The 25,864-nt window shown below is 39.1% G+C and overlaps 5 protein-coding genes and 1 pseudogene across 5 annotated transcripts; all 6 read right to left on the bottom strand.

Annotated features, from left to right (window-relative positions):
- Positions 1–861: 861 nt before the first annotated feature.
- On the bottom strand, positions 862–1,326 carry LOC141816420 ((1S)-1,7-diacetoxy-luvungin A aldo-keto reductase-like). The gene is made up of 2 exons (XM_074704203.1): positions 1,010–1,326; positions 862–916 (listed from the first exon to the last, which is right to left on the bottom strand). The coding sequence occupies exons 1-2, from the start codon at positions 1,324–1,326 to the stop codon at positions 862–864; spliced, it is 372 nt and encodes a 123-aa protein (XP_074560304.1).
- A 1,273-nt stretch (positions 1,327–2,599) lies between these two features.
- On the bottom strand, positions 2,600–3,423 carry LOC141816422 ((1S)-1,7-diacetoxy-luvungin A aldo-keto reductase-like). Its single transcript, XM_074704205.1, has 2 exons — positions 3,107–3,423; positions 2,600–2,657 (listed from the first exon to the last, which is right to left on the bottom strand). The coding sequence occupies exons 1-2, from the start codon at positions 3,421–3,423 to the stop codon at positions 2,600–2,602; spliced, it is 375 nt and encodes a 124-aa protein (XP_074560306.1).
- Positions 3,424–5,659: 2,236 nt separating this feature from the next.
- Positions 5,660–8,350, bottom strand: LOC141816421 (deoxymugineic acid synthase 1-B-like). The gene is made up of 4 exons (XM_074704204.1): positions 7,920–8,350; positions 6,460–6,703; positions 6,194–6,373; positions 5,660–6,049 (listed from the first exon to the last, which is right to left on the bottom strand). The coding sequence occupies exons 1-4, from the start codon at positions 8,234–8,236 to the stop codon at positions 5,825–5,827; spliced, it is 966 nt and encodes a 321-aa protein (XP_074560305.1). The 5' UTR covers positions 8,237–8,350; the 3' UTR covers positions 5,660–5,824.
- Positions 8,351–10,992: 2,642 nt separating this feature from the next.
- Positions 10,993–11,785, bottom strand: LOC141816423 (lipoxygenase 4, chloroplastic-like; annotated as a pseudogene).
- Positions 11,786–11,961: 176 nt separating this feature from the next.
- Positions 11,962–14,552, bottom strand: LOC141816424 (deoxymugineic acid synthase 1-B-like). The gene is made up of 4 exons (XM_074704207.1): positions 14,229–14,552; positions 12,789–13,032; positions 12,524–12,703; positions 11,962–12,379 (listed from the first exon to the last, which is right to left on the bottom strand). The coding sequence occupies exons 1-4, from the start codon at positions 14,543–14,545 to the stop codon at positions 12,155–12,157; spliced, it is 966 nt and encodes a 321-aa protein (XP_074560308.1). The 5' UTR covers positions 14,546–14,552; the 3' UTR covers positions 11,962–12,154.
- Positions 14,553–16,205: 1,653 nt separating this feature from the next.
- On the bottom strand, positions 16,206–25,223 carry LOC141816425 (uncharacterized). Its single transcript, XM_074704208.1, has 5 exons — positions 24,673–25,223; positions 24,278–24,472; positions 20,184–20,213; positions 18,980–20,089; positions 16,206–17,111 (listed from the first exon to the last, which is right to left on the bottom strand). The coding sequence occupies exons 1-5, from the start codon at positions 25,129–25,131 to the stop codon at positions 16,560–16,562; spliced, it is 2,346 nt and encodes a 781-aa protein (XP_074560309.1). The 5' UTR covers positions 25,132–25,223; the 3' UTR covers positions 16,206–16,559.
- Positions 25,224–25,864: the final 641 nt, after the last annotated feature.

Genomic DNA, 25,864 nt, shown 5'->3' on the forward strand with positions numbered 1-25,864 from the left:
TCACAATTTTGACTGCCCAATAACCAATTTGGTCCCGAGGTAAGGAATAACCAGTTACACCAAAAGATGCGGTCAATACAGCCAAAACCACACCTGTAACCCAAGTTAATTCGCGGGGTTTTTTAAATCCACCTGTAAGGTACACACGAAATACGTGAAGAATCATCATTAGAACCATCATACTAGCCGACCATCGATGAACTGATCGGATTAACCAACCAAAGTTGGCCTCAGTCATTATGTATTGAACAGATGAAAAAGCCTCTGTAACAGTTGGACGGTAGTAAAAAGTCATAGCAAAACCTGTAGCTACTTGTACTAAAAAACAAGTAAGTGTGATCCCCCCTAAACAATAAAATATGTTGACATGAGGAGGAACATATTTACTAGTTATATCATCTGCAATCGCCTGAATCTCGAGACGTTCCTCAAACCAATCATATACTTTATTGAGATAGGTAACCCAAAACCAAGAAACTCCCCTCGGAGAACCGTATATGAGAATTTCATCTCGTACGGCTCAAGCAGAAACATACAAATGTTGATTTCAACAGATATGTAATAGAAAGTTCAAAACTTCTTAGCTTAGCCGCTTGATTTACTCCGACCCAAAAATACGAAGTAAAAAAAAATTGGAAATCTATTCTTTGTATTTTTTGTATGATAAGGCCTAAAAATATCAAGTTGGCTCATTGATTGTTTACATCTAACTCCGAAATCACCATACCACTCCAGAAAAACAATTGCTAGATAATTTGGTAAAATAACATGGAGAAAATGCTTCCTCCATTTATTTCCCCAAACACGAGAATTGAGCTTCGGATTCATAACACTCGGTTCTACTATCCAAACGACTTCAGATTATGTTAAAAGCGAAAAATCTTTGCAAAAAGGCATGTCGGCAGTTGGTTGTAAACTATCTCAAACAGAAAATAAGGCAAAAACTCGATTCGATAATCGGCAAGAATAGATTTTTCCCCCATTACTAATTCACAAATAAATCGATTACCTGAGTGACTTTTGCAAGGCCGGAAGCACGAGGTGGCTCTGGGCGTCCCGGACCCAGAGCTTGGAGGTGATGAAGAGCTCGTCCCGGGAGGCGATGAACCCTAGTCGGAGCGCTTCCGCTATGGCCTCGCCTAGCGGCTCCTCCGAAGAGTAGACCGAGGCGGTGTCGAAGTGGCGGTAGCCGACCTTGATGGCGTGGAGTATGGCGTCCCGAGTGGTGTCGAAGGGCGGCAAAGGGAAGACCGCGGTGCCCATGGCGATGCGGGGCATGGCCTTGGAGCCGGAGCTCAGGGGAACCTCATGGACCGCGATCGCCATCGATGCCCTTCTTCTCCTTGCGGAAATGGAGGTTATCCCAGGGTTTGGCGAGGAAGCGGAGCGAATTTTATCAGGCGCTGATAATTCAATTTTTTTCTCTCTTCCGATAATTCTTAACTGGCGTTGCAGGTTCTTTTGGAATAGGCTGTAACCTCTTTTATTGAGCCGTCACCTCTTTTATTTGTCTCATCTTGAATTAATTATTTTGATTACTTTTTTAAGATAATTAAAAATAGTATTTTTTTTTATTCTGAAAATTTTTATATTTCCTTCGTAAAATCATTGAATTTATCCGGTGATTCTTACTCTTTTTCAAAAGGACAGCAACATATTTTTTATTTTTTATTATTTTTTTCTACATAGTTGATCATCTCGCTTTCTAATACAGTCCTAATTTATCTCTTTTCTAAATCGATTAAGATAATATTGGAGGGGCAACCAAGGTGAAGTGAAGATATCATCTTTTGCTATAATAATAATTTGAATTTTAATTACGGGGCACTCTAAGATATTTTTTTTAGTGTGATGAAAAATTTAAGATTCAAACAATGCAGAGGGAATGAACCTTCTTTGGGTAGCATGGCATAATACAAAATCTTATTTGAAAAGTGATAAACAAATTGAAAATAAAGTCCAATTATAAGGACTCATATAACAGAGAACTTTTGGAATTCGATTTCTGAATACAAAAACCATTTTAACTAATTCACAACCTCATGTGATTTCTTTCTTTGGAATGATAAAGAACTAAAAGTTAGATTTTTTTTTCTCCAGCAGAATATGAAATTTAACTTTTGAGTAGGCTATAATCTTGCTGTTTCTTTTTCTCAGGTTAATAATAGCACAAGAATAGTATGAAAAATTTGATACTTCTTTTTGACCACCAAAAGTTGGTTTTTTGTATTCATTCCATTGCTAGATTACTTTCGTGTCTATATCCAATTATTAACTAAAAGTCATGAGTTCCCTATTCTCTAAGCTAGTTTTGTACTGATAAATACAAAGATTTGTGTGTAGTTTATTTCATATTCCTTTCTCTTTATGAACATAAAGAGTCATGTTTCACTCAATGGCATAGCCCAGCAAGGCTTGGTTCTAGCTACACCTGGTCTTGTGCCCGATTTAATCGGTTGGCATGATCACAACCCGATTAGCTCTTGGGACAAGCCGGGCCGAAACCCCAGCTCAACAGGCTGGGGGTCTAGCTACACCTGGTCTTGTGCCCAAGTTAGCTGGTCGGCATGATCACAACCCAATTAGCTCTGGGCCACACTTACTGCAGCACAATTGCAGTCAAGCCCAACGGGCCTGAGCCTGGCTCATTGCCCTTCCTACGAAGTGGTAATTTTCGCTTTAAAGGTCGACAGTGTACTTAAACTCTTTTATGTTGAAAATGAAATTTTTTTAAAAGTCTAACAGTCAAAAGAATAAGGGGAAAAAAGATTTAAAAATCTCACAAAAGTTTGATTGTTTACATCTAACTCCGAAATCACCATACCACTCCAGAAAAACAATTGCTAGATAATTTGGTAAAATAACATGGAGAAAATGCTTCCTCCATTTATTTCCCCAAACACGAGAAATGAGCTTCGGATTCATAACACTCGGTTCTACTATCCAAACGACTTCAGATTATGTTAAAAGCGAAAAATCTTTGCAAAAAGGCATGTCGGCAGTTGGTTGTAAACTATCTCAAACAGAAAATAAGGCAAAAACTCGATTCGATAATCGGCAAGAATAGATTTTTGCACCATTACTAATTCACAAATAAATCGATTACCTGAGTGACTTTTGCAAGGCCGGAAGCACGAGGTGGCTCTGGGCGTCCCGGACCCAGAGCTTGGAGGTGATGAAGAGCTCGTCCCGGGAGGCGATGAACCCTAGTCGGAGCGCTTCCGCTATGGCCTCGCCTAGCGGCTCCTCCGAAGAGTAGACCGAGGCGGTGTCGAAGTGGCGGTAGCCGATCTTGATGGCGTGGAGCATGGCGTCCCGAGTGGTGTCGAAGGGCGGCAAAGGGAAGACCGCGGTGCCCATGGCGATGCGGGGCATGGCCTTGGAGCCGGAGCTCAGGGGAACCTCATGGATCGCGATCGCCATCGATGCCTTTCTTCTCCTTGAGGAAATGGAGGTTAGCCCAGGGGTTTGGCCAGGAAGCGGAGCGAATTTTATCAGGCGCCGATAATTCAATTTTTTTCTCTCTCCATCGATGATACCTAATATCAAATAAAATAATAATAATAAAGTCAAATGATCAATTTTTAATTCTTAACTGGTGTTGAATGTTCTTCTGGAATAGTCGTAAGGGAATCGTAAATATTTGTTGGGCCGTCACCTCTTTTATTTGTCTCATCTTGAATTAATTATTTTGATTCCTTTTTTAAGATAATTAAAAATAGTATTTTTTTTATTCTGGAATTTTTTATATTTCCTTTACAAAATCATTGAATTTATCTGGTGATTCTTACTCTTTTTCAAAAGGACAGCAACATATCTTTTATTTTTTTATTAAGTAATCCACTAATTGGCAACTTGTTGATGCCTTTATCCATATTGTAATTATTGAAAAATATGAATAAAAAAGTGATGGATGGAAGATGACTTGACTGCATTGTTAATGAAACATTATTCGTACATTGAGAGTTGAGTGACATTAAGACTGATTTAAAATAAATCATAATTATGAAAGTTTTGAATATGCATACGTAGCCTAAAGGAGAGAGTGAGAATCCAAGACTTGAATTATACTAACCTCGCATGACTCTTGTCCGAGTACTACCTGCACACACCGAATGAGTCTTAGTCTGCCCAAGTAGAATCAACCAATTCTTATTAGGGGAAAATCTAGGACGGTAAACGAGTTCAGTCGAACCAAACTTTATGATATTCAAATTTATATAATAAGGTAACTGAGTTAAGCTAAGTCGAGCCTACAATGAACTAAGTCATTGAAATGATTGTTCAAACTTGACTTAATTTCTTTTTTTAAAACTTGAGTTTGGTTTGAACTTGATTCATTTAGATGTCATTGAACTCTTAAATCAAATTTGTTTGATTATTTGAAACTTTTACATTTTAAATTTATTGATTGCTTATTAACTTTGATAATACAAACTTATTTATTTATTAGCATGTTGATAAGAGTTTATTGATAAATATAATTTAAGAATATTATTCACAAACATTCTTCATGAATGTTAACAAAGTGAACACATATGTGTCCAATATTGTTATTAAATTATTCAAGTTTATTTATTTAATTAATCTGATGTGTTGAATAAATATAAATAATTTCTTATCAAATCGAATATCAAACTTATTCATAAATATTGGATTCATTTTCGACCCTAAAAAATCTTATGAACATTTCAACTACGTACATTGATAATTGTTTATTGTTAATTAACCACAAACAATGGGAATCAAATTTCGACCCATTAACCTTCAAATTTATCTAGATGACTAGTAGAAAATTTTTATAGAATTAAGTCGATGCCTTTCAAAATTAATGGGTTCTAATAACTAAAATACCTAAATTAATAAAAATAAATAAAAAATCAACCAGCTAAAGAAACTAAGCTAAAAAGGTTCTAAATTAAATTTTGATTTTGATTGTCGAAAGGTCAACAAAATTGGGAAAAAGAAAATTCGATGAGGATTCTTCAATCGAGCTGCCGTTTTGGGAGACAGCGACACGCTGGACTCCAGTGAGCCGTTGCCACGGAGGCTGCCGACGGTCCACCACGTTGAGGAGCTACAAGCCATCGTCCGGATGTAGCCGATTTGGGCCGTCGGCATCCTCAACTCCACGTCGCGCGATGCCACAATGGACTGCCGCCTGACGCCGCCCTTACACATCACGCCGGCGAGCATTGCCATCTTCTCCCCGCTCACCGTGCTCCTCATCCTCGCCGTCTATGATCGCGCCTTCCTCCCCTTGGCCGCCGCTTCGCGGGGCACGATTCCAAGCTAACCTTCTTCCAGCGCCTCGACGTCGACCTAACCGTTAGGCTGTTGGCGAACGTCGCCGCCGCGTTGGTGGAGGAGAAGCGGGAAGCGGTGGCAGCGGCACATGGGTTCTGAGACAGCCCGAAAGTCGTCGTCCCCATCAGCCTCCACTGGCTAGTGCCGCAGAACGCGAACCACGGGATGACGGAGGCTTTCACCTCGACGGGGAAGATGGAGTTCCTGTACAGCCGAGCGCCGCACTGGAAACTACCTGACAAACGAGGAGGATGCTTGGTTGCAGACTTGCAGTAGGGGGGAGGAACAACCAATCCATTAAACACAGTTAAACTGATGCAGTATCAGTATCACCTACTCCTTGGTTGCCACAATGGATGAACAATTGTATTAGTATAAGATTTGTATAAGCTTATGCATGATCCACGTATCGTTATTTTATTTTAAACCTCCTTAACCTATACAGTGAAGAAGGGCTATCAGTGGAGGTATTGATATCATACAGTAAACTTACATACATCATTTAGCTAAATATTCATCATATTTCATCATCCCATAACTCTTCAAGAGATTTAAAGGGTCCATTCTCTGAGATGAAGAGCATAGGTTGACATATTCTGCGCTGAGGAATCCTACTGATGGTCTCCCTCTCTTCTTCATTCAACTCCCAGTCCAGTATGTCCAAATTCTCCGCCAATCTTTTCTCATTGAAGCTTTTCACTATCACACAGTCTCCTTGCTCGTAAACCCACCTCAAACATATCTATCATATAAACATCGAGTTATACCCGCAAGTTTTAAGATGAGTGGTATTAATCTTTAAATATTTGATCAGTTATTGCAATGCACATAAAGTAATTCATAGTCATCTATGATTCGGGCTGTCATGAGTGTTAGTCTCATTTACCTGAGCAAGAGTCTTTCCTTTAGCTTTGGCTATTTGCTGCAGAATCTCACACTCCATAACCCAATCTTGACCCCAGATTGCTCCTCTCGCTCCCAAGGGTGAGTAAGCACAGAGCTGAATGCCTTTAGCAATGCAAAACTCCCTCAGCTTCTTTTGTTGGAAAAGAGGGTTCACCTCCACCTTATGCATTATTTATTAAAAAATTAATTGAATCTAACATAGTAAGGTGAGTCTAAAGCATAAATTTGTAGGTTTTGTATGTAAACCTGATTGGCTACAGGTGGAATTGTTGCAGTAGAGAGCAGTTTCTCAATCTTTTTGATGGAGAAGTTGCTGACTCCAATGGATTTGGTGAGCCCCATTCTTTGGCACTCCTCCATGACTGCCCATACTGAGCTTATATCTAAGGGCATTAGTTCACCCTCTGAAAATGGAAAGGGAGGGCCTTCCGGTTTGGCACAAATGGGATAGTGAATGAGATAGAGGTCAAGGTACTCCAACTGAAGGCTCCTAGTAAGATTTAAACAATGCAAAGGGAATGAACCTTCTTTGGGTAGCATGGCATAATACAAAATCTTATTTGAAAAGTGATAAACAAATTGAAAATAAAGTCCAATTATAAGGACTCATATAACAGAGAACCTTTTAGGAATTTGATTTCTGAATACAAAAACCATTTTTACTAATTCACAACCTCATGTGATTTCTTTCTTTGGAATGATAAAGAACTAAAGGTTAGATTGTTTTTCTCCAGCAGAATATGAAATTTAACTTTTGAGTAGGCTATAATCTTGTTGTTTCTTTTTCTGAGGTTAATGATAGCACAAGAATAGTATGAAAAACTTGATACTTCTTTTTGATCACCAAAAGTTGGTTTTTTGTATTCATTCCTTTGCTAGATTACTTTTGTGTCTATATCCAATTATTAACTAAAAGTCGTGAGTTCCCTATTCTCTAAGCTAGTATTTCATATTCCTCTCTTTATGAACATAAGAGTCATGTTTCACTCGAGTAAGTTGGCATAGCCCAGCAAGGCTTGGTTCTAGCTACACCTGGTCTTGTGCCCGATTTAATCGGTCGGCATGATCACAACCCGATTAGCTCTTGGGACAAGCCGGGCCGAAACCCCAGCTCAACAGGCTGGGGTCTAGCTACACCTGGTCTTGTGCCCAAGTTAACTGGTCGGCATGATCACAACCCAATTAGCGCTGGCCAGACTTTGGAGCACAATTACAGTCAAGCCCGACGGGCCTGAGCCTAGCTCATTGCCCTTCTTCTACAAAGTGGTAATTTTCGTTTTAAAGGTCTACAGTGAGCTTAAACTCTTTTATGTTGAAAATGAAAATTTGTTAAAAGTCTAAACAGTCAAAAGAATAAGGGGAAAAAAGATTTAAAAATCTCACAAAAGTTTGATTGTTTACATCTAACTCCGAAATCACCATACCACTCCAGAAAAATAATTGCTAGATAATTTGGTAAAATAACATGGAGAAAATGCTTCCTCCATTTATTTCCCCAAACACGAGAATTGAGCTTCGGATTCATAACACTCGGTTCTACTATCCAAACGACTTCAGATTATGTTAAAAGCGAAAAATCTTTGCAAAAAGGCATGTCGGCAGTTGATTGTAAACTATCTCAAACAGAAAATAAGGCAAAAACTCGATTCGATAATCGGCAAGAATAGATTTTTGCCCCATTACTATTTCACAAATAAATCGATTACCTGAGTGACTTTTGCAAGGCAGGAAGCACGAGGTGGCTCTGGGCGTCCCGGACCCAGAGCTTGGAGGTGATGAAGAGTTCGTCCCGGGAGGCGATGAACCCTAGTCGGAGCGCTTCCGCTACGGCCTCGCCTAGCGGCTCCTCCGAAGAGTAGACCGAGGCGGTGTCGAAGTGGCGGTAGCCGATCTTGATGGCGTGGAGTATGGCGTCCCGAGTGGTGTCGAAGGGCGGCAAAGGGAAGACCGCGGTGCCCATGGCGATGCGGGGCATGGCCTTGGAGCCGGAGCTCAGTGGAACCTCATGGACCGCGATCGCCATCGATGCCCTTCTTCTCCTTGAGGAAATGGAGGTTAGCCCAGGGGTTTGGCGAGGAAGCGGAGCGAATTTTATCAGGCGCCCATAATTCAATTTTTTTCTCTCTCTTCCGATAATTCTTAACTGGTGTTGAATGTTCTTCTGGAATAGCCGTAAGGGAATCGTAAATATTTGTTGAGCCGTCACCTCTTTTATTTGTCTCATCTTTAATTAATTATTTTGATTCCTTTTTTAAGATAATTAAAAATAGTATTTTTTTATTCTGAAATTTTTTATATTTCCTTTGTAAAATCATTGAATTTATCCGGTGATTCTTACTCTTTTTCAAAAGGACAGCAACATATCTTTTATTTTTTATTATTTTTTTCTATATAACTGATCATCTCGCTTTCTAATACAGTCCTAATTTACCTCTTTTCTAAATCAATTAAGATAATATTGGAGGGGCAACCGAGGTGAAGATATCATCTTTTGCTATAATAATAATTTGAATTTTAATTACGGAGCACTTTAAGATATTTTTTTTTAGTGTGATGAAAAATTTAAGACGTTGAATGCTGAATGAGAAGCTGTTTATATTTTCCTATTTATTTGATAGATAAATTAATGAAAAGATCGTAAACTTTTAACATTAATTGAGTCCAAGACTCATATATCTGAATTATTAAAAATAAAATAAAAAATAAAAAGATTCTTCCCTTTTTTGTATTTTTGTGGTGTTAACAAAGTAATCCACTAATTGGCAACATTGATGCCTTTATCCATATTGTAATTATTGAAAAATATGAATAAAAAAGTGATGGATGGAAGATGACTTGACTGCATTATGAATGAAACATTATTCGTACATTGAGAGTTGAGTGACATTAAGACGGATTTAAAACAAATCACAATTATGAAAGTTTTGAATATGTATGCGTAGCCTGCAGAAGAGAGTGAAAGAATCTAAGGCCTGAATTATACTAACCTCACATGACTCTTGTTCGAGTACTACCTGCACACACTAAATGAGTCTTAGTCTGCCCAAGTAGAATCAACCAATTCTTATTAGGGCATGCGAATCTTATAGAAAATCTAGGACTGTAAACGAGTCCAGTCGAACCAAACTTTATGATGTTCAAATTTATATAATAAGATAATTGAGTTAAGCTAAGTCGAGCCTACAATGAACTAAATCATTGAAATGATTGTTTAAACTTGACTTGATTTCTTTTTTAAAAACTTGAGTTTGGTTTGAACTTGATTCATTTAAATGTCATTGAGCTCTTAAATCAAATTTATTTGATTATTTAAAATATTTACATTTTAAATTTATTGATTGCTTATTAATTTTGATAATATAAACTTATTTATTTATTAGCATGTTGATAAGAATTTATTGATAAATATAATTTAAAAATATTATTCATAAATATTATTCACAAATATTATTCATAAATATTCTTTAATAAACTGAACACATATGTGTCCAATATTGTTAATAAATTGTTCAAATTTATTTATTTAATTAATCTTATGTGTTGAATAAATATAAATAATTTCATATCAAATTGAATATTAAACTTGTTCACAAATATTGGATTCATTTTCGACCATAAAAAATCCTATGAACATTTCAACTACGTACAGTGATAATTGTTTATTGTTAATTAACCACAAACAATGGGATCAAATTTTGATCCATTAACCTCTAAATTTATCTGAATAGTCGGTAAAATTTTTTTATAGAATTAAATCGATCTCTTTCAAAAATTAATCGGTTCTTAACTAAATACCTAAATTAATATAAATAAATAAAAAATCAACCAGCTAAAGAAACTAAGCTGAAAAGGTTCTAAAATTTTGATTTTGATTGTCGAAAGGTCAACAAAATTGGGGAAAAAAATCGATGAGGATTCTTCGATCGAGCTGCCGTTTTGGGAGACGGCGACACGCTGGACTCCAGCGAGCCGTTGCCACGGAGGCTGCCGACGGTCCACCGCGTTGAGGAGCTACAAGCCATCGTCCGGATGCAGCCGATTTGGGCCGTCAACATCCTCAACTCCACGTCGCACGATGCCACGATGGACCGCCGCCTGACGCCGCCCTTACACATCCCGTCGGCGAGCATTGTCATCTTCTCCCCGCTCACCGTGCTCCTCATCCTCGCCGTCTATGATCGCGCCTTCGTCCCCTTGGCCGCCGCTTCGCGGGGCACGATTCTAGGCTAACCTTCTTCCATCGCCTCGACGTCGGCCTAACCGTTGGGCTGTTGGCGAACGTCGCCGCCGCGTTGGTGGAGGAGAAGCGGGAAGCGGTGGCAGCGGCACATGGGTTCTCAGACAGGCCGAAAGTCGTCGTCCCCATCAGCGTCCACTGGCTGGTGCTTCAGAACGCGAACCACGGGATGGCGGAGGCTTTCACGTCGGCAGGGAAGATGGAGTTCCTGTACAGCCGAGCGCCGCACTGGAAACTACCTGACAAACGAGGAGGATGATTGGTTGCAGTAGGGGGGAGGAACAACCAATCCATTAAACACAGTTAAACTGACGCAGTATCAGTGTATCACCTACTCCGGTTGCTACAATGGATTAACAATAGTATTAGTATAGGATTCGTATAAGGGCATGTTTGATAAGGGGGTTAAATTACAAGATGATTTACTTTGTTTGGTAATATTTTAGAGATGTAATGTAATGTAATTGTATTATAAAAAAAGAGTCAAGATCTGTAATCTCGATTACAAAGGAAATAGTGTGGAATCTGATTACATTACGGATTCTATTTTTATTATACCAAATATACCCTTCCGCTACTCACCGTCTCAATCCTTTCCCCTTTCCCGTCATCGCACAGCTCCTTGAGCTCCTGTTGTCACAGCTCGCGCAAGTCGAGAGGCGTCTCCGACGGCAGATATGGCTGCGGAGTCAATTACGATGTTAGTTTGTAAAAAGATCGCAAATTTTATACAGGTTTGGCGATGATTCGAGACCTTGTTGCTGAAGAAGACGCGCTTGGTGGGGTGAATCCGAGTGGGTTGGACCGAGGAGTTACAGGGGAAGTGGACGGGAACGCAGGCGAAGCCCTCGACCACGACGCTTTCCACAAAGAACTCGCCGTGGTGCTGGTTGAGCAGCGTGATCACGAGTGGCACGCCAAAGTCAGAGTCGAGGGTGAAATCCGCCGTGTAGACCGCCCGCTCCGCCTTCACCGCCTTCTTCTCGAAACAGCCCCGTAGCTCCGCCCGGTTGCTAGCCTTCGGCTTCCCGATTTCTAGTGTCCAAGAGATTAAATTTGTTTAAGGATTCATTCGAGCAAAAATGAGACCGAATCAATCGCAAAAAAACTCACTTCGATCAAGCTTGGTGTTAATGAGCTCCAAGACGACATTTTTACCCATCTTGTCGAAGAAAGCATCAAACTGGTTCACAGCCGCCTCCTTAAAATCCTCCTCTTCTTCCCCTGCACAGTCACCACCGCATGGACCTTAAATCTCACCGGCTTGATCTCCTCCGCCTCTGAACTCACCGGCCTCTCTTGTATCACCATTGTGGCAACCACCGGCAACCACATGGTGTTAGGGAGAAAGGGTATTTATTGGTATTTTATAATAATAAAAATTATATTCTTTATTGAAAATAATGGACACAAAACACTGTAATGTAATCATTCTTATAATCAAAGATTACATGCATTCCTTCAACCAAACATAGTAATATAATCTTGATTACATTACATTTCATTACAAACTTGATTACATTACAAGCATAATTACATTACGTTCTACCAAACATAGCCTAAGCTTATGATGCACGTATCATTATTTTATTTTAAACCTCCTTCACTTTTACAGCGAAGAAGGGCTATCAGTGGAGGTATTTATATCATACAGTAAACTTACATACATCAAAAGCAAATTCAAATCATTCAGCTAAACCTTCATCATATTTCATCATCCCAAAACTCTTCAAGACTTTTATAGGGTCCATTCTCTGAGATGAATAACAGAGGTTGATGTCCTCTGCGCTGAGGAATCCTGCTGATGCTCTCCCTCTCTTCTTCATTCAACTCCCAGTCCAGTATGTCCAAATTCTCCATCAATCTTTTCTCATCGAAGCTTTTCACTATCACGCAATCTCCTTGCTCGTAAATCCACCTCAAACATATCTATCATATAAACGTCGAGTCATACCCGCAAGTTTTAAGATGAGTGGTATCAATCTTTAAATATTTGATCAGTTATTGCAATACTCATAAAGTAATTCATAGTCACCTATGATTGGGGATATCATGAGCGTTAGTCTCATTTACCTGAGCAAGAGTCTTTCCTTTAGCTTTGGCTATTTGTTGCAGAATCTCACACTCCATAACCCAATTTTGACCCCAAAATGTTCCTCTCGCTCCCAACGGTGAGTAAGCACAGAGTTGAATGCCTTTAGCTATGCAAAACTCCCTCAGCTTCTTTTGTTGGAAAAGAGGGTTCACCTCCACCTTATGCATTATTTATTAAAAAATAATTGAATCTAACATAGTAAAGTGATCCTAAAGCATAAATTTGTATGTTTTGTCTGTAAACCTGGTTGGCCACAGGTGGAATTATTGCAGCAGAGAGCAGTTTCTCAATCTTTTTGATGGAAAAGTTGCTGACTCCAATGGATTTGGTGAGCCCCATCCTTTGGCACTCCTCCATGGATGCCCATACCGAGCTTATATCTATGGGCATTAGTTCATCCTCTGAGATGGGGAAGGGAGGGCCTTCGGGTTTGACACAAATGGGGAAATGAATGAGATAGAGGTCAAGGTACTCCAATTGAAGGCTCCTAGTAAGATTTAAACAATGCAGAGGGAATGAACCTTCTTTGGGTAGCATGACATAATACAAAATCTTGTTTGAAAAGTGATGAACAAATTGAAATAAAGTCCAATTATAAGGTCTCATATAACTGATAACCTTTTAGGAATTCAATTTCTGAATACAAAAACCACTTTTATTAATTCACAAACTTATGTGATTTCTTTCGTTGGAATGATAAAGAACTAAAGGTCAGATTTTTTTTTCTCCAGTAGAACATGAAATTTAACGCTATAATCTTGCTCTCAGGTAATGATAGCACAAGAATAGTATGAAAAACTTATGTTTTTTGGTCGCCAAAAGTTGGTTTTTGTATTCAATTATTAGCTAAAAGTCGTGAGTTCCCTATTCTCTAAGCTAGTTTTGTACTCGTAAATACAAAGATTTGCGTGTGAACATAAAGTGTCATGTTTCACTCAAGATTAAGTTGGCCTAACCCGGTAAGGCTTTGTTCATGCAACACCTGCGCAGCCGCTGTGGAACAGGCCATGCCGAAATCCGGACTCAATAGGCTTGGATCTAACTACAACCCGATTAGCTCTTGGGATAGGCCAGCCCGAAACCCAAGCTCAATAGGCTGGGGTCTAGCTACACCTGGTCTCGTGCCCGAGTTAACTCTTGTCATGATCACGACCCAATTAGCTCTGGGCCAGACTTACTGCAGTCCAAGTGTAGTCAAGCCAAACGGGCCTGAGCCTAGCTCATTGCCCTTGTTCTACAAAGAGGTAATTTTCGTTTTAAAAGTCTACAGTATTATTGAACTCTTTTATGTCGAAAATGGAAAGATTTTAAAAATCTAACCGTCAAAAAAGGGTTTTTTTTTTAAAAAAAAAACTCACAAAAGTTTGATTGTTTATAATCTAATTCTGAAATCACCATACCATTCCAGAAAAACAATTGCTAGGATAATTTGGTAAAATAACATGGAGAAAATGCTTCCTCCATTTATTTCGCCAGACACGAGAATTGAGCTTTGGATTCATAAGCCTCGGTTCTACTATCCAAACGACTTCAGATTATGTTAAAAGCGAAAAATCTTTGCAAACAGGCATCTCGGCAGTTGTTTGTAAACTATCTCAAACAGAAAATAATGCAAAAACTCGATTCGATAAGAGGCAAGAATAGATTTTTGCACCAGTACTAATTCACACATAAATCGATTACCTGAGTGACTTTTGCAAGGCAGGAAGCACGAGGTGGCTCTGGGCGTCCCGGACCCAGAGCTTGGAGGTGATGAAGAGCTCGTCCCGGGAGGCGATGAACCCTAGTCGGAGCGCTTCCGCTACGGCCTCGCCTAGCGGCTCCTCCGAAGAGTAGACCGAGGCGGTGTCGAAGTGGCGGTAGCCGATCTTGATGGCGTGGAGTATGGCGTCCCGAGTGGTGTCGAAGGGCGGCAAAGGGAAGACCGCGGTGCCCATGGCGATGCGGGGCATGGCCTTGGAGCCGGAGCTCAGGGGAACCTCATGGGTCGCGATCGCCATCGATGCCCTTCTTTCCCAAAAAAAAAAAATGATAATCCAATATATCTCTGGGGTGGTCGGTTCGGTCCCATGAAAGTTTCCCACCGACCATCAGGATAAATCGGGAAGCGCATACCGCAGTCAATCTAGATGCCCAGCATCCTTTGGAGATCGAACCGCGGGTCCCTAAGTTACTGATTTACTCCGGATGTCTTACCGTTGCACCATTACCCCTAGGACGAAATGGAGGTTAGCCCAGGGGTTTGGCCAGTAAGCGGAGCGAATTTTATCAGGGGCTGATAATTCAATTTTTTTTTTACGGTGGGTCTCATGATCTGATATGAAGTAGTAAATGACGTAAAAAGATAACTTCGTTAGAATTTAATTCTTAACTGGTGTTGAATGTTCTTCTGGAATAGTCGTAAGGGAATCTTAAATATTTATTGAGCCGCCACCTCTTTTATTTGTCTCATCTTGAATTAATTATTTTGATTCCTTTTTTAAGATAATTAAAAATAGTATTTTTTTATTCTGGAATTTTTTATATTTCCTTTGCAAAATCATTGAATTTATCCGGTGATTCTTACTCTTTTTCAAAAGGACAGCAACATATCTTTTATTTTTTATTATTTTTTTTCTAAATAGCTGATCATCTCGCTTTCTAATACAGTCCTAATTTATCTCTTTTCTAAATCGATTAAGATAATATAAAAAATTTAAGACGTTGAATGCTAAGCGAGAAACTGTTTATATTTTTTTATTTATTTGATAGATAAATCAAGAGAAAAACCGTATGTTTTTAAGATTAATTAAGTCCAAGACTCGTATATCTGAATTATTAAAAATAAAATAAAAAATAAAAAGATTCTTCCCTTTTTGTGTTTTTTGGTGTTAACAAAGTAATCCATTAATTGGCAACTTATTGATGCCTTTATCCATATTGTAATTATTGAAAAATATGAATAAAAAAGTGATGGAGGGAAGATGACTTGACTGCATTATGAATGAAATATTATTTTTTTTCTATAAAAGATGAAATCCTTCATCTTAGCAGTTCCACATGGTCAGTCCCATGATCAAGAGGTAAATCAAGAAATTGTAGTTAGTCACGACACAAGAAGGTATTATCTGACTTCATCAGGATTCGAACCCTTATCCTCTTCTACAATTTTACTAAGTTGTAACCAACTCAACTATGTTCCGGGGGCAACGAAACATTATTCGTACATTGAGAGTTGAGTGATATTAAGACTGATTTAAAACAAATCATAATTACAAAAGTTTTGAATACGTATACGTAGCCTGCAGAAGAGAGTGAGAATCCAAGGCCTAAATTATACTAACCTCGCAAGACTCTTGTCCGAGTACTACCTGCACACACCGAATGAGTCTTAGTACCCAAGTAGAATCAACCAATTTTTATTACGACATGCGAATCCTATAGAAAATCTAGGATTGTAAATGAGTCCAATCAAATCAAACGTTATGATATAAAAATTTATATAATAAGATAACTGAATTAAGCTAAGTAGAGCCTTCGGAACAGTTTCCAAAAACAAATTTATTGTTTTACATTTACAATTCAAGTGTACTTTTAGGTTATTATATTGAAAAATAGTACTTTGCCTGAGCTTAGCTTGCAGTCTTATCAATTTGATCAGGATTAATCACATTTTTGGGCTCTATAACTTTGGTTCCATTGGATTGAGGAGCTAAGTTAAATGGATCTTATTCATACATTTCTGTTGTGGAAACACAACTTTCCAACAGAAGCATTTTGAGAATAAACAATAAATACATGAAAAGGACCCCCTCAAACTCCAAAGTCCAGATAACGTCGATCCGACCCCCGAAATAGAGTATTTTCCATGGAGACCCTGAGGAAACGGATCCTCGATCCTTTTATTTGAGAAAGTCTGGAAGGTTTGGGCCTGCCTTCCAGGCTTCCACAACAGAACCACCAGGCTGACGATGGTAGACGGTACATGCCATTCAACTAGCATTTGACCTGCCAGAGGAAAAACAACAGAGCCTCTCACAAGTTTCTCTCTATGAATTCCCAGATCCTCTCCTCCATGTAAACTCGATCTCGTAGTCGACGCGGCATGTGTCTTTCGTCTGGAAAGAGCAGAAGCTCATAAGGCTTGCCGGCGGCAATGAGTGAGTTTATGAGTCTGGCTGTGTGCCTATAGTGCACATTCTCATCGATCATTCCATGAACAAGTAGTAGCTTCCCTTTGAGTTTGTGCACATGGTGCATTATTGATCCGCGCTCATAGGCTTCAAGGTTTTCATCAGGCAAGCCCATGTACTTCTCGGTGTAGAATGTGTCGTATCCATTCCATGAAGTCACAGGGGCACCTGATACAGCACAGCAGAAAGTGTTGGGAAACCTTGCCAAGCTCATTGCTGACAGAAAGCCCCCATAGCTCCAACCATATATACCAATATGACCTGATCTGGCAAGACCTTGCCTCACAAGCCACTCTACGCCTGTCACTTGATCTTCGGTGTCTACTTGACCGAAGTTGTGCTTCAGATGCCCCTCAAACTTCAATCCTCGCCTTGCAGTCCCTCTGTTGTCTAGCTGCAATGCAGAAAAAAAATGCCCTTATCAAATAGTGCACAACAATCAATTTGTGATTACCGCAACCGTATCGAAAATGGAAAAGATAAGCAAGATCATTATTGATCATAACAGAAAGAGGTCAGATGAAAGCAGTTGGGACATAAACAGTCATACAAGTATACAACTATTTACTATGACACCAGATGATGATTCATACATACAGTCAAACCAAAATTTGAAGTATTTCAATCTACAACCCAAACAATACATGTCATGGCAATACATAAATGAAAGGGTTAATTATATAAATCCCCCTTGTAGTTAACTTGTATTAATCCATGTGACTCCTATTTTTCTCTAAAATCTACACTTCAGTCCATAATTTGGCTTATTTAATCAAATTTTGTTTATGTATGTTAACTAAATAATTTTTGACTAGATATGATTGTAAACAAACAACATAGAAAAAATAATAAATAACATTTAGATTATATGATATATAAATTAACTAATATTAAATTGGATTCAACTGATAATATTTACACTATAATAGAAATTTAGACGAAAAGAATGAGGGGTAAACTATAGGTACCTAAGTAGAAAATGCACACAAAAGAATATAAACTATAGCCCATGCTGAACAGTCAAACATCTCAGTTATCAAAAAAGTAGGTATACTATCACATGATTGTGGGAATATTACCCAACCAAATTCTAGATGACACATCCAGATTCAGGGAAGTTAAATAAGGCTATAATGAAAGCCGGAAATAGATTCCAATAGAATGTACAAGAATCCACAGAGATCATGAAGCTTGGATCTACTTTTTTAAATTAGTTAAGGGGTTATACAAAACTAAGTAGCTAACTATGCAAAAAAAAAAAAAAAAAAAAGGAAATTGAATGGCAATTCCATGTTGATTTGGTCAGGAACTAAGCAAGCTCAAGAGACAGATTTGAGTGATTGAGTCTCTACCCCAAATTCTGAGAATAACTGGTTTATGAGGCAAAGATCAGACTATTTTGTTGCTTGTAGGTCAGCATAGGAAGAAAAGAGATAGAACTGTATGTGAACAAACACCATAGAAAGAAACAGTAAATGTGAAGTGAAAGAGTAAAGGCAAATTGGCTAATAATAGCATTCATTGGGACTCTTCTATCTCATATTGAGCAATTAGACAATTGGTGCTTCCCATTGATTGGACTCCTGCTCAAAATAGTCTAACTAAAGTACCTGAAAAAACATATAAGGCATGCACACTAGAAGTAACGGGACAGTATCAATGCAAGCATCTATTTGCTCAAGATAGACAAATCCAGCCTATCCTAATATTGGTTGTGAACTAGAAATATAAGACGACGTGGATAATGATTCATTTTTGCAAACTAAGATTTCAGGCTGATTTATATAATCTTCAGCAAAGAAAAATATACAGTATAAAATATAAATGTGAATTGCACAACTAAATCTTCACAAACCGCAGTTAAATAGTTCACCATATTCAGACTAATGTGATCAAGTCATCAGAGGAAGGTAGTATTAGTATCACATGTTTACAAATCTAGAATGAACAACTATAAATTTAAAAGTACTTTGAATTTGAAAGATTTTTGCTATAAAACCCCACAAATTCAAGATTCCATGAAGAACAAGTCTAAAAAATGACAAGCAAAAAAACAAAGAGTTAAACATGTTTTAGAAGCATACATGGTAGTGAAGTTCAGCATTGGTAGTACAAACATTGTCCATATTAATCTTATCCTGCTACTGGATATGCATTTATTATATAAATGTACTAGTTAAAAAATAAATCTGATGGCAGAGCATGGATAGTACATTCTAGTCTAGAAACTTTAAAACAAAACACAATAGCAAAGAGATTTACCTTCCACACCAAGATTCCCTTACTCCGAAGGTACTGAGCTCTCATGTCAACTGTATTTATCCATGAATCAACCACAAACTGGACACTAGGGCCACCATAAACACCAACCAATGTTTTATATGGAGGTGGCCCAAACTTTTTTTCATCAGGTTTGTATAAAGCCCCATATAAAGTTGTACCATCTCTAGCAGATATTTGCACAATCTCTGGCGACAAAAGTTGTAAATTTCTAAAACGGGGAACGCTAAGAGACTGCTCATATAAAGGAAGTATCACACTACCATCATGTAAGGAACAAAGAATTACTCTGGGAGGAGAATTTAGAGAATCATGGACATCAACAAATCTCTGCATTTGATGATCAAGGATAACTGCATGTCTTCCACTGCCCTGAGTCAACCTCCTTGGTGGTTGTAGAGGAGCATTCCGGTCTGGAAAAAGGCTGGTGCAATATAAGTTAGATTCCAGTGGCCCATCCAAGGTGCCAGTGAAGTAAATAAGGCCTGCATTTTCATTTACACCTGCAATTTGCTCAACCATCCAACTACCCTGAGTAATGGGTCCTAAGCAAACCCCACTCTTGTCATGAAGGTAGAGATGCCTATAACCAGTCTTTTCATTTGCCCAAATGAAACCACCAGAAAAATTATTCACTCCTTTATCTAAAGGTGTGAAGCAATCATGCAAGTTTACCCATATATCGTTCTCTTCAACAAGTATGGTTTCCTTTTGCCCGGTCTGAATATCATACTTAAAAATCTCTAATTTGGAATGGTGCCTGTTCAGGACCTGAGCAATAAGAGAATTATCTGGCATCCAATTGACTCTAGCTAGGTATTCTGCATCTCCACCAGCTTCATCTGGTAATCCACAATTAAGGTCCATCCAAGTAACTTCTCCACCAGAGGCAGGAACAACCCCGAGTCGAATCTTGACATTAGCAGCTCCTGCAAATGGGTATGCATGGTCTTCCTGTGCATCTGAGCCAACTGAACTTTTCCCTTGGTGCATAATTCTGAAAAGAGGGATCTCAGTTGAATCGACTTCAGCAAATGCAATATACTTGCTATCAAGAGACCACCAGAATCCAGTCTTCCTATCCATCTCTTCCTATGGACAAAGAAATAATCAGTAGAAAAACACTTTGATTTTCCATGGTCTATTGAGCATGTTTATAATTTCAGAGAGAGGAGAAAAGTTGCACCTGAGCAATGTATTCAGCAAGACCATGAGTCTGAAAACAGAACAGATCAGAACTGTTAGATACTCTATATAAAGACATCAAATAAGAGATTCATACGCACAATAAGGTTCTTAAGAGAAACAGCATGTGTGTGTTAAAGCAACCATGAATATGTGAGAGCATATAAATTCAAGCTTACAGCATATACAATATGCTGATTGCAATTATGAAATAATCCTAGCTTATAAGAAAATCAAGAAAAGACATTGACATCTGTACTACTTTGTGAATGGTGCACCTTATCACAAACATAGAGAAGAGTGACAGTCTTTCAATAATATCTCTAGACAATCTAATTAACTTATAGAATGCGGTGAAAAAAGAACAAGGTGTTAACAATTATTTTTCAGCAAATTCAGGGTGATTAGCATGTCCCAAAGATATAGATATCTTTATCATTAATATACCTCCCAGCTATCAGCACTAGTGCAACTAAATGAACTAGGTGTTTTTCAATGACTGCGCTAATGCGTCAACAAGAAATTCTGGGACCACAAGTATTGCCACAATATTACATTTATCAGTCATCATGAACGAAATTAAGTTCAGCCTTTCTTTTTGATGCATAACAACTTATCTATTATAATTATTGTTGGGCACATGGATTAGCATCAAACTCTCCTTTCCTGCAAAGGTAGTATGTATAATATGGACCCTACTAGTAGCCGAACTTCAACTTGATATTAACAGTGTGTTGACCAAAAACCAACAGAACAAGTATTACAATGCGACGAAATTCAACTAAAGGACCAAAATCAAGAAATTCACCAATCCTAGACTGAATGAATCAAACTTACCAAACCTACATTCCATCACATTGTTAGAATATTTAGGAATTGTTAAAATATTCGGTTAAGGATAAATATTCTGTTTTTCTTTTTTAGAATAATTCTCCTAGAATAGGTCCCTATATTCATGTATAAATAGGGGCTTATATCTTGTAATAGATAGAGAGAGAAATCCATTGTCTTATTATTTTACATGGTATCAGAGCCAAGGCTAGGTTTAGGGTTATCCTACCAAACCAGTCCTCTTCCTTCTCTCCCTTCTTGTTCGCTACGCGTTTTCCTCGCGTGTGCTCGTGTTTAGGTTTGGGTTTTCCTCCCTCTTTAGGTTTAGGGTTATTTGCCCAAACCAATCCTCTTCCTTCTCTCTCTCTTTGTTCGCCACGCGTTTTCCTCGCGTGTGCTCGTGTTTAGGTTTGGGTTTTCCTCCCTCCTTAGGTTTAGGGTTATCTGCCCAAACCAATCCTCTTCCTTCTCTCTCTCTCTGTTCGCCACGCGTTTTCCTCGCGTGTGCTCGTGTTTAGGTTTGGGTTTTCCTCCCTCTTTAGGTTTAGGGTTATCCGCCCAAACCAATCCTCTTCCTTCTCTTTCTCTGTTCGCCACGCGTTTTCCTCGCGTGCGTTTCTGTCAGCCGCCTTCCTCGTCGCGCGTTTTCCTCGTCGCGACGCAGCAATTGCAACGACTTCCTTCTCTCTTTGTTCGCCACGCGTTTTCCTCGCGTGCATTTCTGTCAGCCGCCTTCCTCGTCGTGCGTTTTCCTCGTCATGACGCAGCAATCGCGGTGGCTTCCTCGTCGCGTGTCTTCCACAATGCGACGAGCAGCATGTTTCCTCGCGACACCACTCTTCCTGTGATCACGCGCTCCTGTTTCTTCCATGCAACGCCACTCTTCCCGTGGTTGCGCGCTTCTGTTTCTTCCTCGTGACGCCACTCTTCCCGTGGTCGCGCGCTCTTGTTTCTTTCTTGCGATGTCACTCTTCCCGTGGTCGTGCGTTCTTGTTTCTTCCTCGCGACGCCACTCTTCCCGTGGTCGCGCACTCCTGTTTCTTCCTCGCAACTCCACTTTTCCCGTGGTCGCGAGCTTCTGTTTCTTCCTCGCGACGCCACTCTTCCCGTGGTCGCGCGCTCCTGTTTCTTCCTCACGACGCCACTCTTCCTGTGGTCGTGCGCCTCTCTTCTCCGTTGCCCTCTTCCAGTAACGGCGACAAACTAGCAAGTTCCAGCTCTCCGAATGTCAAGCTTATGCCATATCAGGGGAAGTCTCTTTCAGATCCTGAACGATACAGGCGATTAGTAGGGAGACTAAGCTACCTTACTGTTACTCGTCCGGATATCTCATTTACAGTAAGTGTAGTAAGTCAACTCTCCATGCAAGAAATATTGAGATACTGTAACAAGCATTATCCGATATATCAGAGGTGCTCCAGGAAAGGGTCTTTTGTATGAAGACAAAGGACATCCTCGAATTGACTACATATGTAACAAGCTGGGTACATATAATTTATATCTTCCAGCTTGAGGGGGAGTGTTAGAATATTTAGGAATTGTTAAAATATTCTGTTAAGGATAAATATTCTGTTTTTCTTTTTTAGAATAATTCTCTTAGAATAGGTCCCTATATTCATGTATAAATAGGGGCTTATATCTTGTAATAGATAGAGAGAGAAATCCATTGTCTTATTATTTTACAAATATCATCTCTTTGACTCTTGCTTGTGTCACAATCCCCTCCTCACTGTGATGTAATTGTAACCGCCATCTCCACTTTCTGTCTCAGGCACCTAAATCAGTACACATTTAGTTGACCTGTCAAAGTCTCCTAATACATTTCCAAGTCCCAACACTTCCTTGCCTTCTACCACCTTCCTTGGTCCTTTCTAATCTCTGATTTATATCTATGATCTTGCTTGAGTTTTGGATCCCCTGAGGCTGTTATGTCTTCCTCCAACTAGATGTTCCCTCACCAAGAAGTTGGCCCCACTTGCCTCTCACCTCTGCTAGTACACATGACTCCAACAACGTGCTTTTGGCCTTTGGTATCTTGACCTTTTGAGATAGTGCTTTGCATCCTTTAATATTTCTGTATCACTATAATTGTTTCTGTATGACTAGAAAAATGTTTGATATGGTTTCAACTTCCACCACTGATCCTGCAGATGCATGGTACAACCTAGAAACTCTTGCTTTACCAAGATTAGGAACTCCAGTGCATTTTTTCATCAAAGAGTTTTGTTACTTGGTTCTACATTACAGAGCTTGATATTTCATTTATTTTATCATATTGTAGAAATAAGATAAACTGTTTAGTAAGTAGAAGAATTTTTGTATTCTAATTTATGTTATGCTGGTTAGGTTAATAAATTTAAAGTTTATCCTACTATACTCATTTCATTCTTTGCTAATATGATTACAAAGAATAGAATGTGGAATAGATCTCAATTCAAGAACAATACTGAAAAAAAATGTTTATTCTAAATAAACATTGCAACCAGAACACTGGAGGAAGCAAGAACATTTTCCGCTAACAGATGCAGGATATAGATAAAATCTTGAGAGAATAATGCTAAATGATCTAATATGTTATTCGTTGACCATTGGATGCTGAAGAAAAGGGAAATATGTTGCACATTTGTCCTAGAGATGCTCTAAATTAACAAAGTGAGAAGATAATTTCAGAAAAAGTATCATTTTTATTTTCAAATACAGACTTGATACTGATCTTTTTATCAAAAAAAGTTTAGCATATTTTTTTTGGTACCCTACGAGAGAGAAAATCCTAGCTCCACCATTATGAATAACCGTAATAATGTGCAATAATCCACATGTTTACCCAAGAACCATCTTGATCTGTGGAATCTTCTGAATGATTTTTGCTAGATGATCTGTGGAATCTTCTGAATGATTTTTGCTAGACATTGAAGAAAGATAAATTTAAAATAGCTCAACAGGTTCCAGTGACCTGCTACATTTTATGATGAGACGACCAAGCTACATAATAAACATGAGAGAACTTGAAGACTCAACATAAAATTATAATATTCTCCAAGTAAGCTTTACGTGATTATAATATTATTTAGCTTACAAGACGGGAACTCGTCCAAACAGTTATGTCAAGTTAGAAGACAAACCCGACTATTGGAAGTTATCAGAAAAAAAAAAAAAAAGAAGAGGATAACAATGGATACATACCACTAGCACATGATAAAGAATTTCCAAGTTACAGAAACTACAATCAATCTGTAACACATTAAACAAGAAACGAATATCCACCTTTCTATTTGCAATTGCTCCAAAAGTTAATTGTTTAGGCTCCCCACCAGACAGGTTTAAAACATGGAGTTCATCATCCCTGACATATGCAAGCATGCTTCCATCTGGTGACAGATGCGGGTCAATAATTGGCGAGCCAGCACAACATGTGAGCTTGAGCTCTGGCTCTGAGCCTGATATTTCCTGGAAATAAACCTGATGAAACAGATAACGATCACTTAACATATCGTAATCAAAGAAGAAAGTTTAAGATCAAAAGGTAGAGAGGCACGCAGAATAGCTACTTGTGATGAAGCATTTTAATGTTCAAACAGAAATTACTTCAAATACAATTGACCTATTAGCTGAATGTCAACACTAGCTCATCAAATCAGGAAATAGGGCAGAGCACAGACCCCATTTGGCAATGGCACCATGATAGTGGGCTTCCCTGGAGCGAAGCAAGAGGACGTCGACCTCGCCTTCCACTCGTACCTCGTGACTCCCAATCCCCTCTCTCTTGACCTCTCTCGCCTCAGCTTCTCTTCAGCCGAGAGATTGCTCTCATCGAGGCCGCCTCCGTCAGGCGGGGAAAACACCAGCTCCTGCCGCCGTGATGCAACGTCGAAGGCGAAGACTTTACGGTGGAGGGTACCATCGGGGCTGAAGAGATATGAGATCAAGCGGCCATCGGGGCTGAAACAGATGGAGGAGGGAGCGACGTATCCCGGCAGCGGGTACTGGACGATCTCCTCCACAGGAAAGAGGAAAGAGTCTTCCTCGGAATCAGCAAGGGGCATCTCGGCTTCGCAGTGGCGCGGCTTCTTCGCGAAAGTCTCCTTGTCGCCGTCCTCCGCGGCCGCCGTGTCCTGCATCAAGAATGGAAGATACGCCGGGGGAGGAAGGGCCGAAGGGGCCACTGGACCGAGGAGGAGCTGCCGGACGTCGAACCCTAGGAGTACAGATGGCGATCGGATCGAGGGAACGAGAATATCTAGCTCTCACTTCACTAATATAGTAATGCTTCTAGGCACCTTCTCTTTCGAACATTTGTGCCATTTATTTTTCTGGAATCTCAATTAACGACCTGGAAATTTCACTTTGCCTGCTATCTGTTGGCATGTCCATGCTACTCGAGAATGATCGTCACTTGGGCTTTAGTGTGGGCGGGCATTGGATCAAAATGGCAGAGGAGATCATTTGTGAATAACAGAAAATGGAGGTGGAAAAGTGTCAATTTGGTGACTTGGGATTGTACGCATGTGGAGTCCTCGTCAATGCATTGGATTCTTGTTTGTGTTCTGCACGGAGAAAGGTCGGCAAGTTTTGGTTTTTTTATTGTTGGGTTCTTCTCATTTCTAGGGTTCTTCTAATTTCTAGGAGCATTTTGTTGGAGATTATAATTTATAATATTAGTCATCTATGATTATTTTATTTAGATTTCAAATTATCAATGACTTTTTAAGTAATACAGTATTACCATCACATCAATAAAACATCAATAAATGAGTTATAAACTTTAGATTACTTTAACCGCCTAAAATTTTCTATGATTTCAAATATTAATAAAAAAAATTTTATAATTATTTTCTAATTTTAAAATTAAAT

The sequence above is a fragment of the Curcuma longa genome, unplaced genomic scaffold (assembly GCF_044706935.1).
Source record: "Curcuma longa cultivar G26 ecotype Majalengka, Jawa Barat unplaced genomic scaffold, ITB_CL_G26_1.1 contig_16550, whole genome shotgun sequence".
NCBI classification, from domain to species: Eukaryota; Viridiplantae; Streptophyta; class Magnoliopsida; order Zingiberales; family Zingiberaceae; genus Curcuma; species Curcuma longa.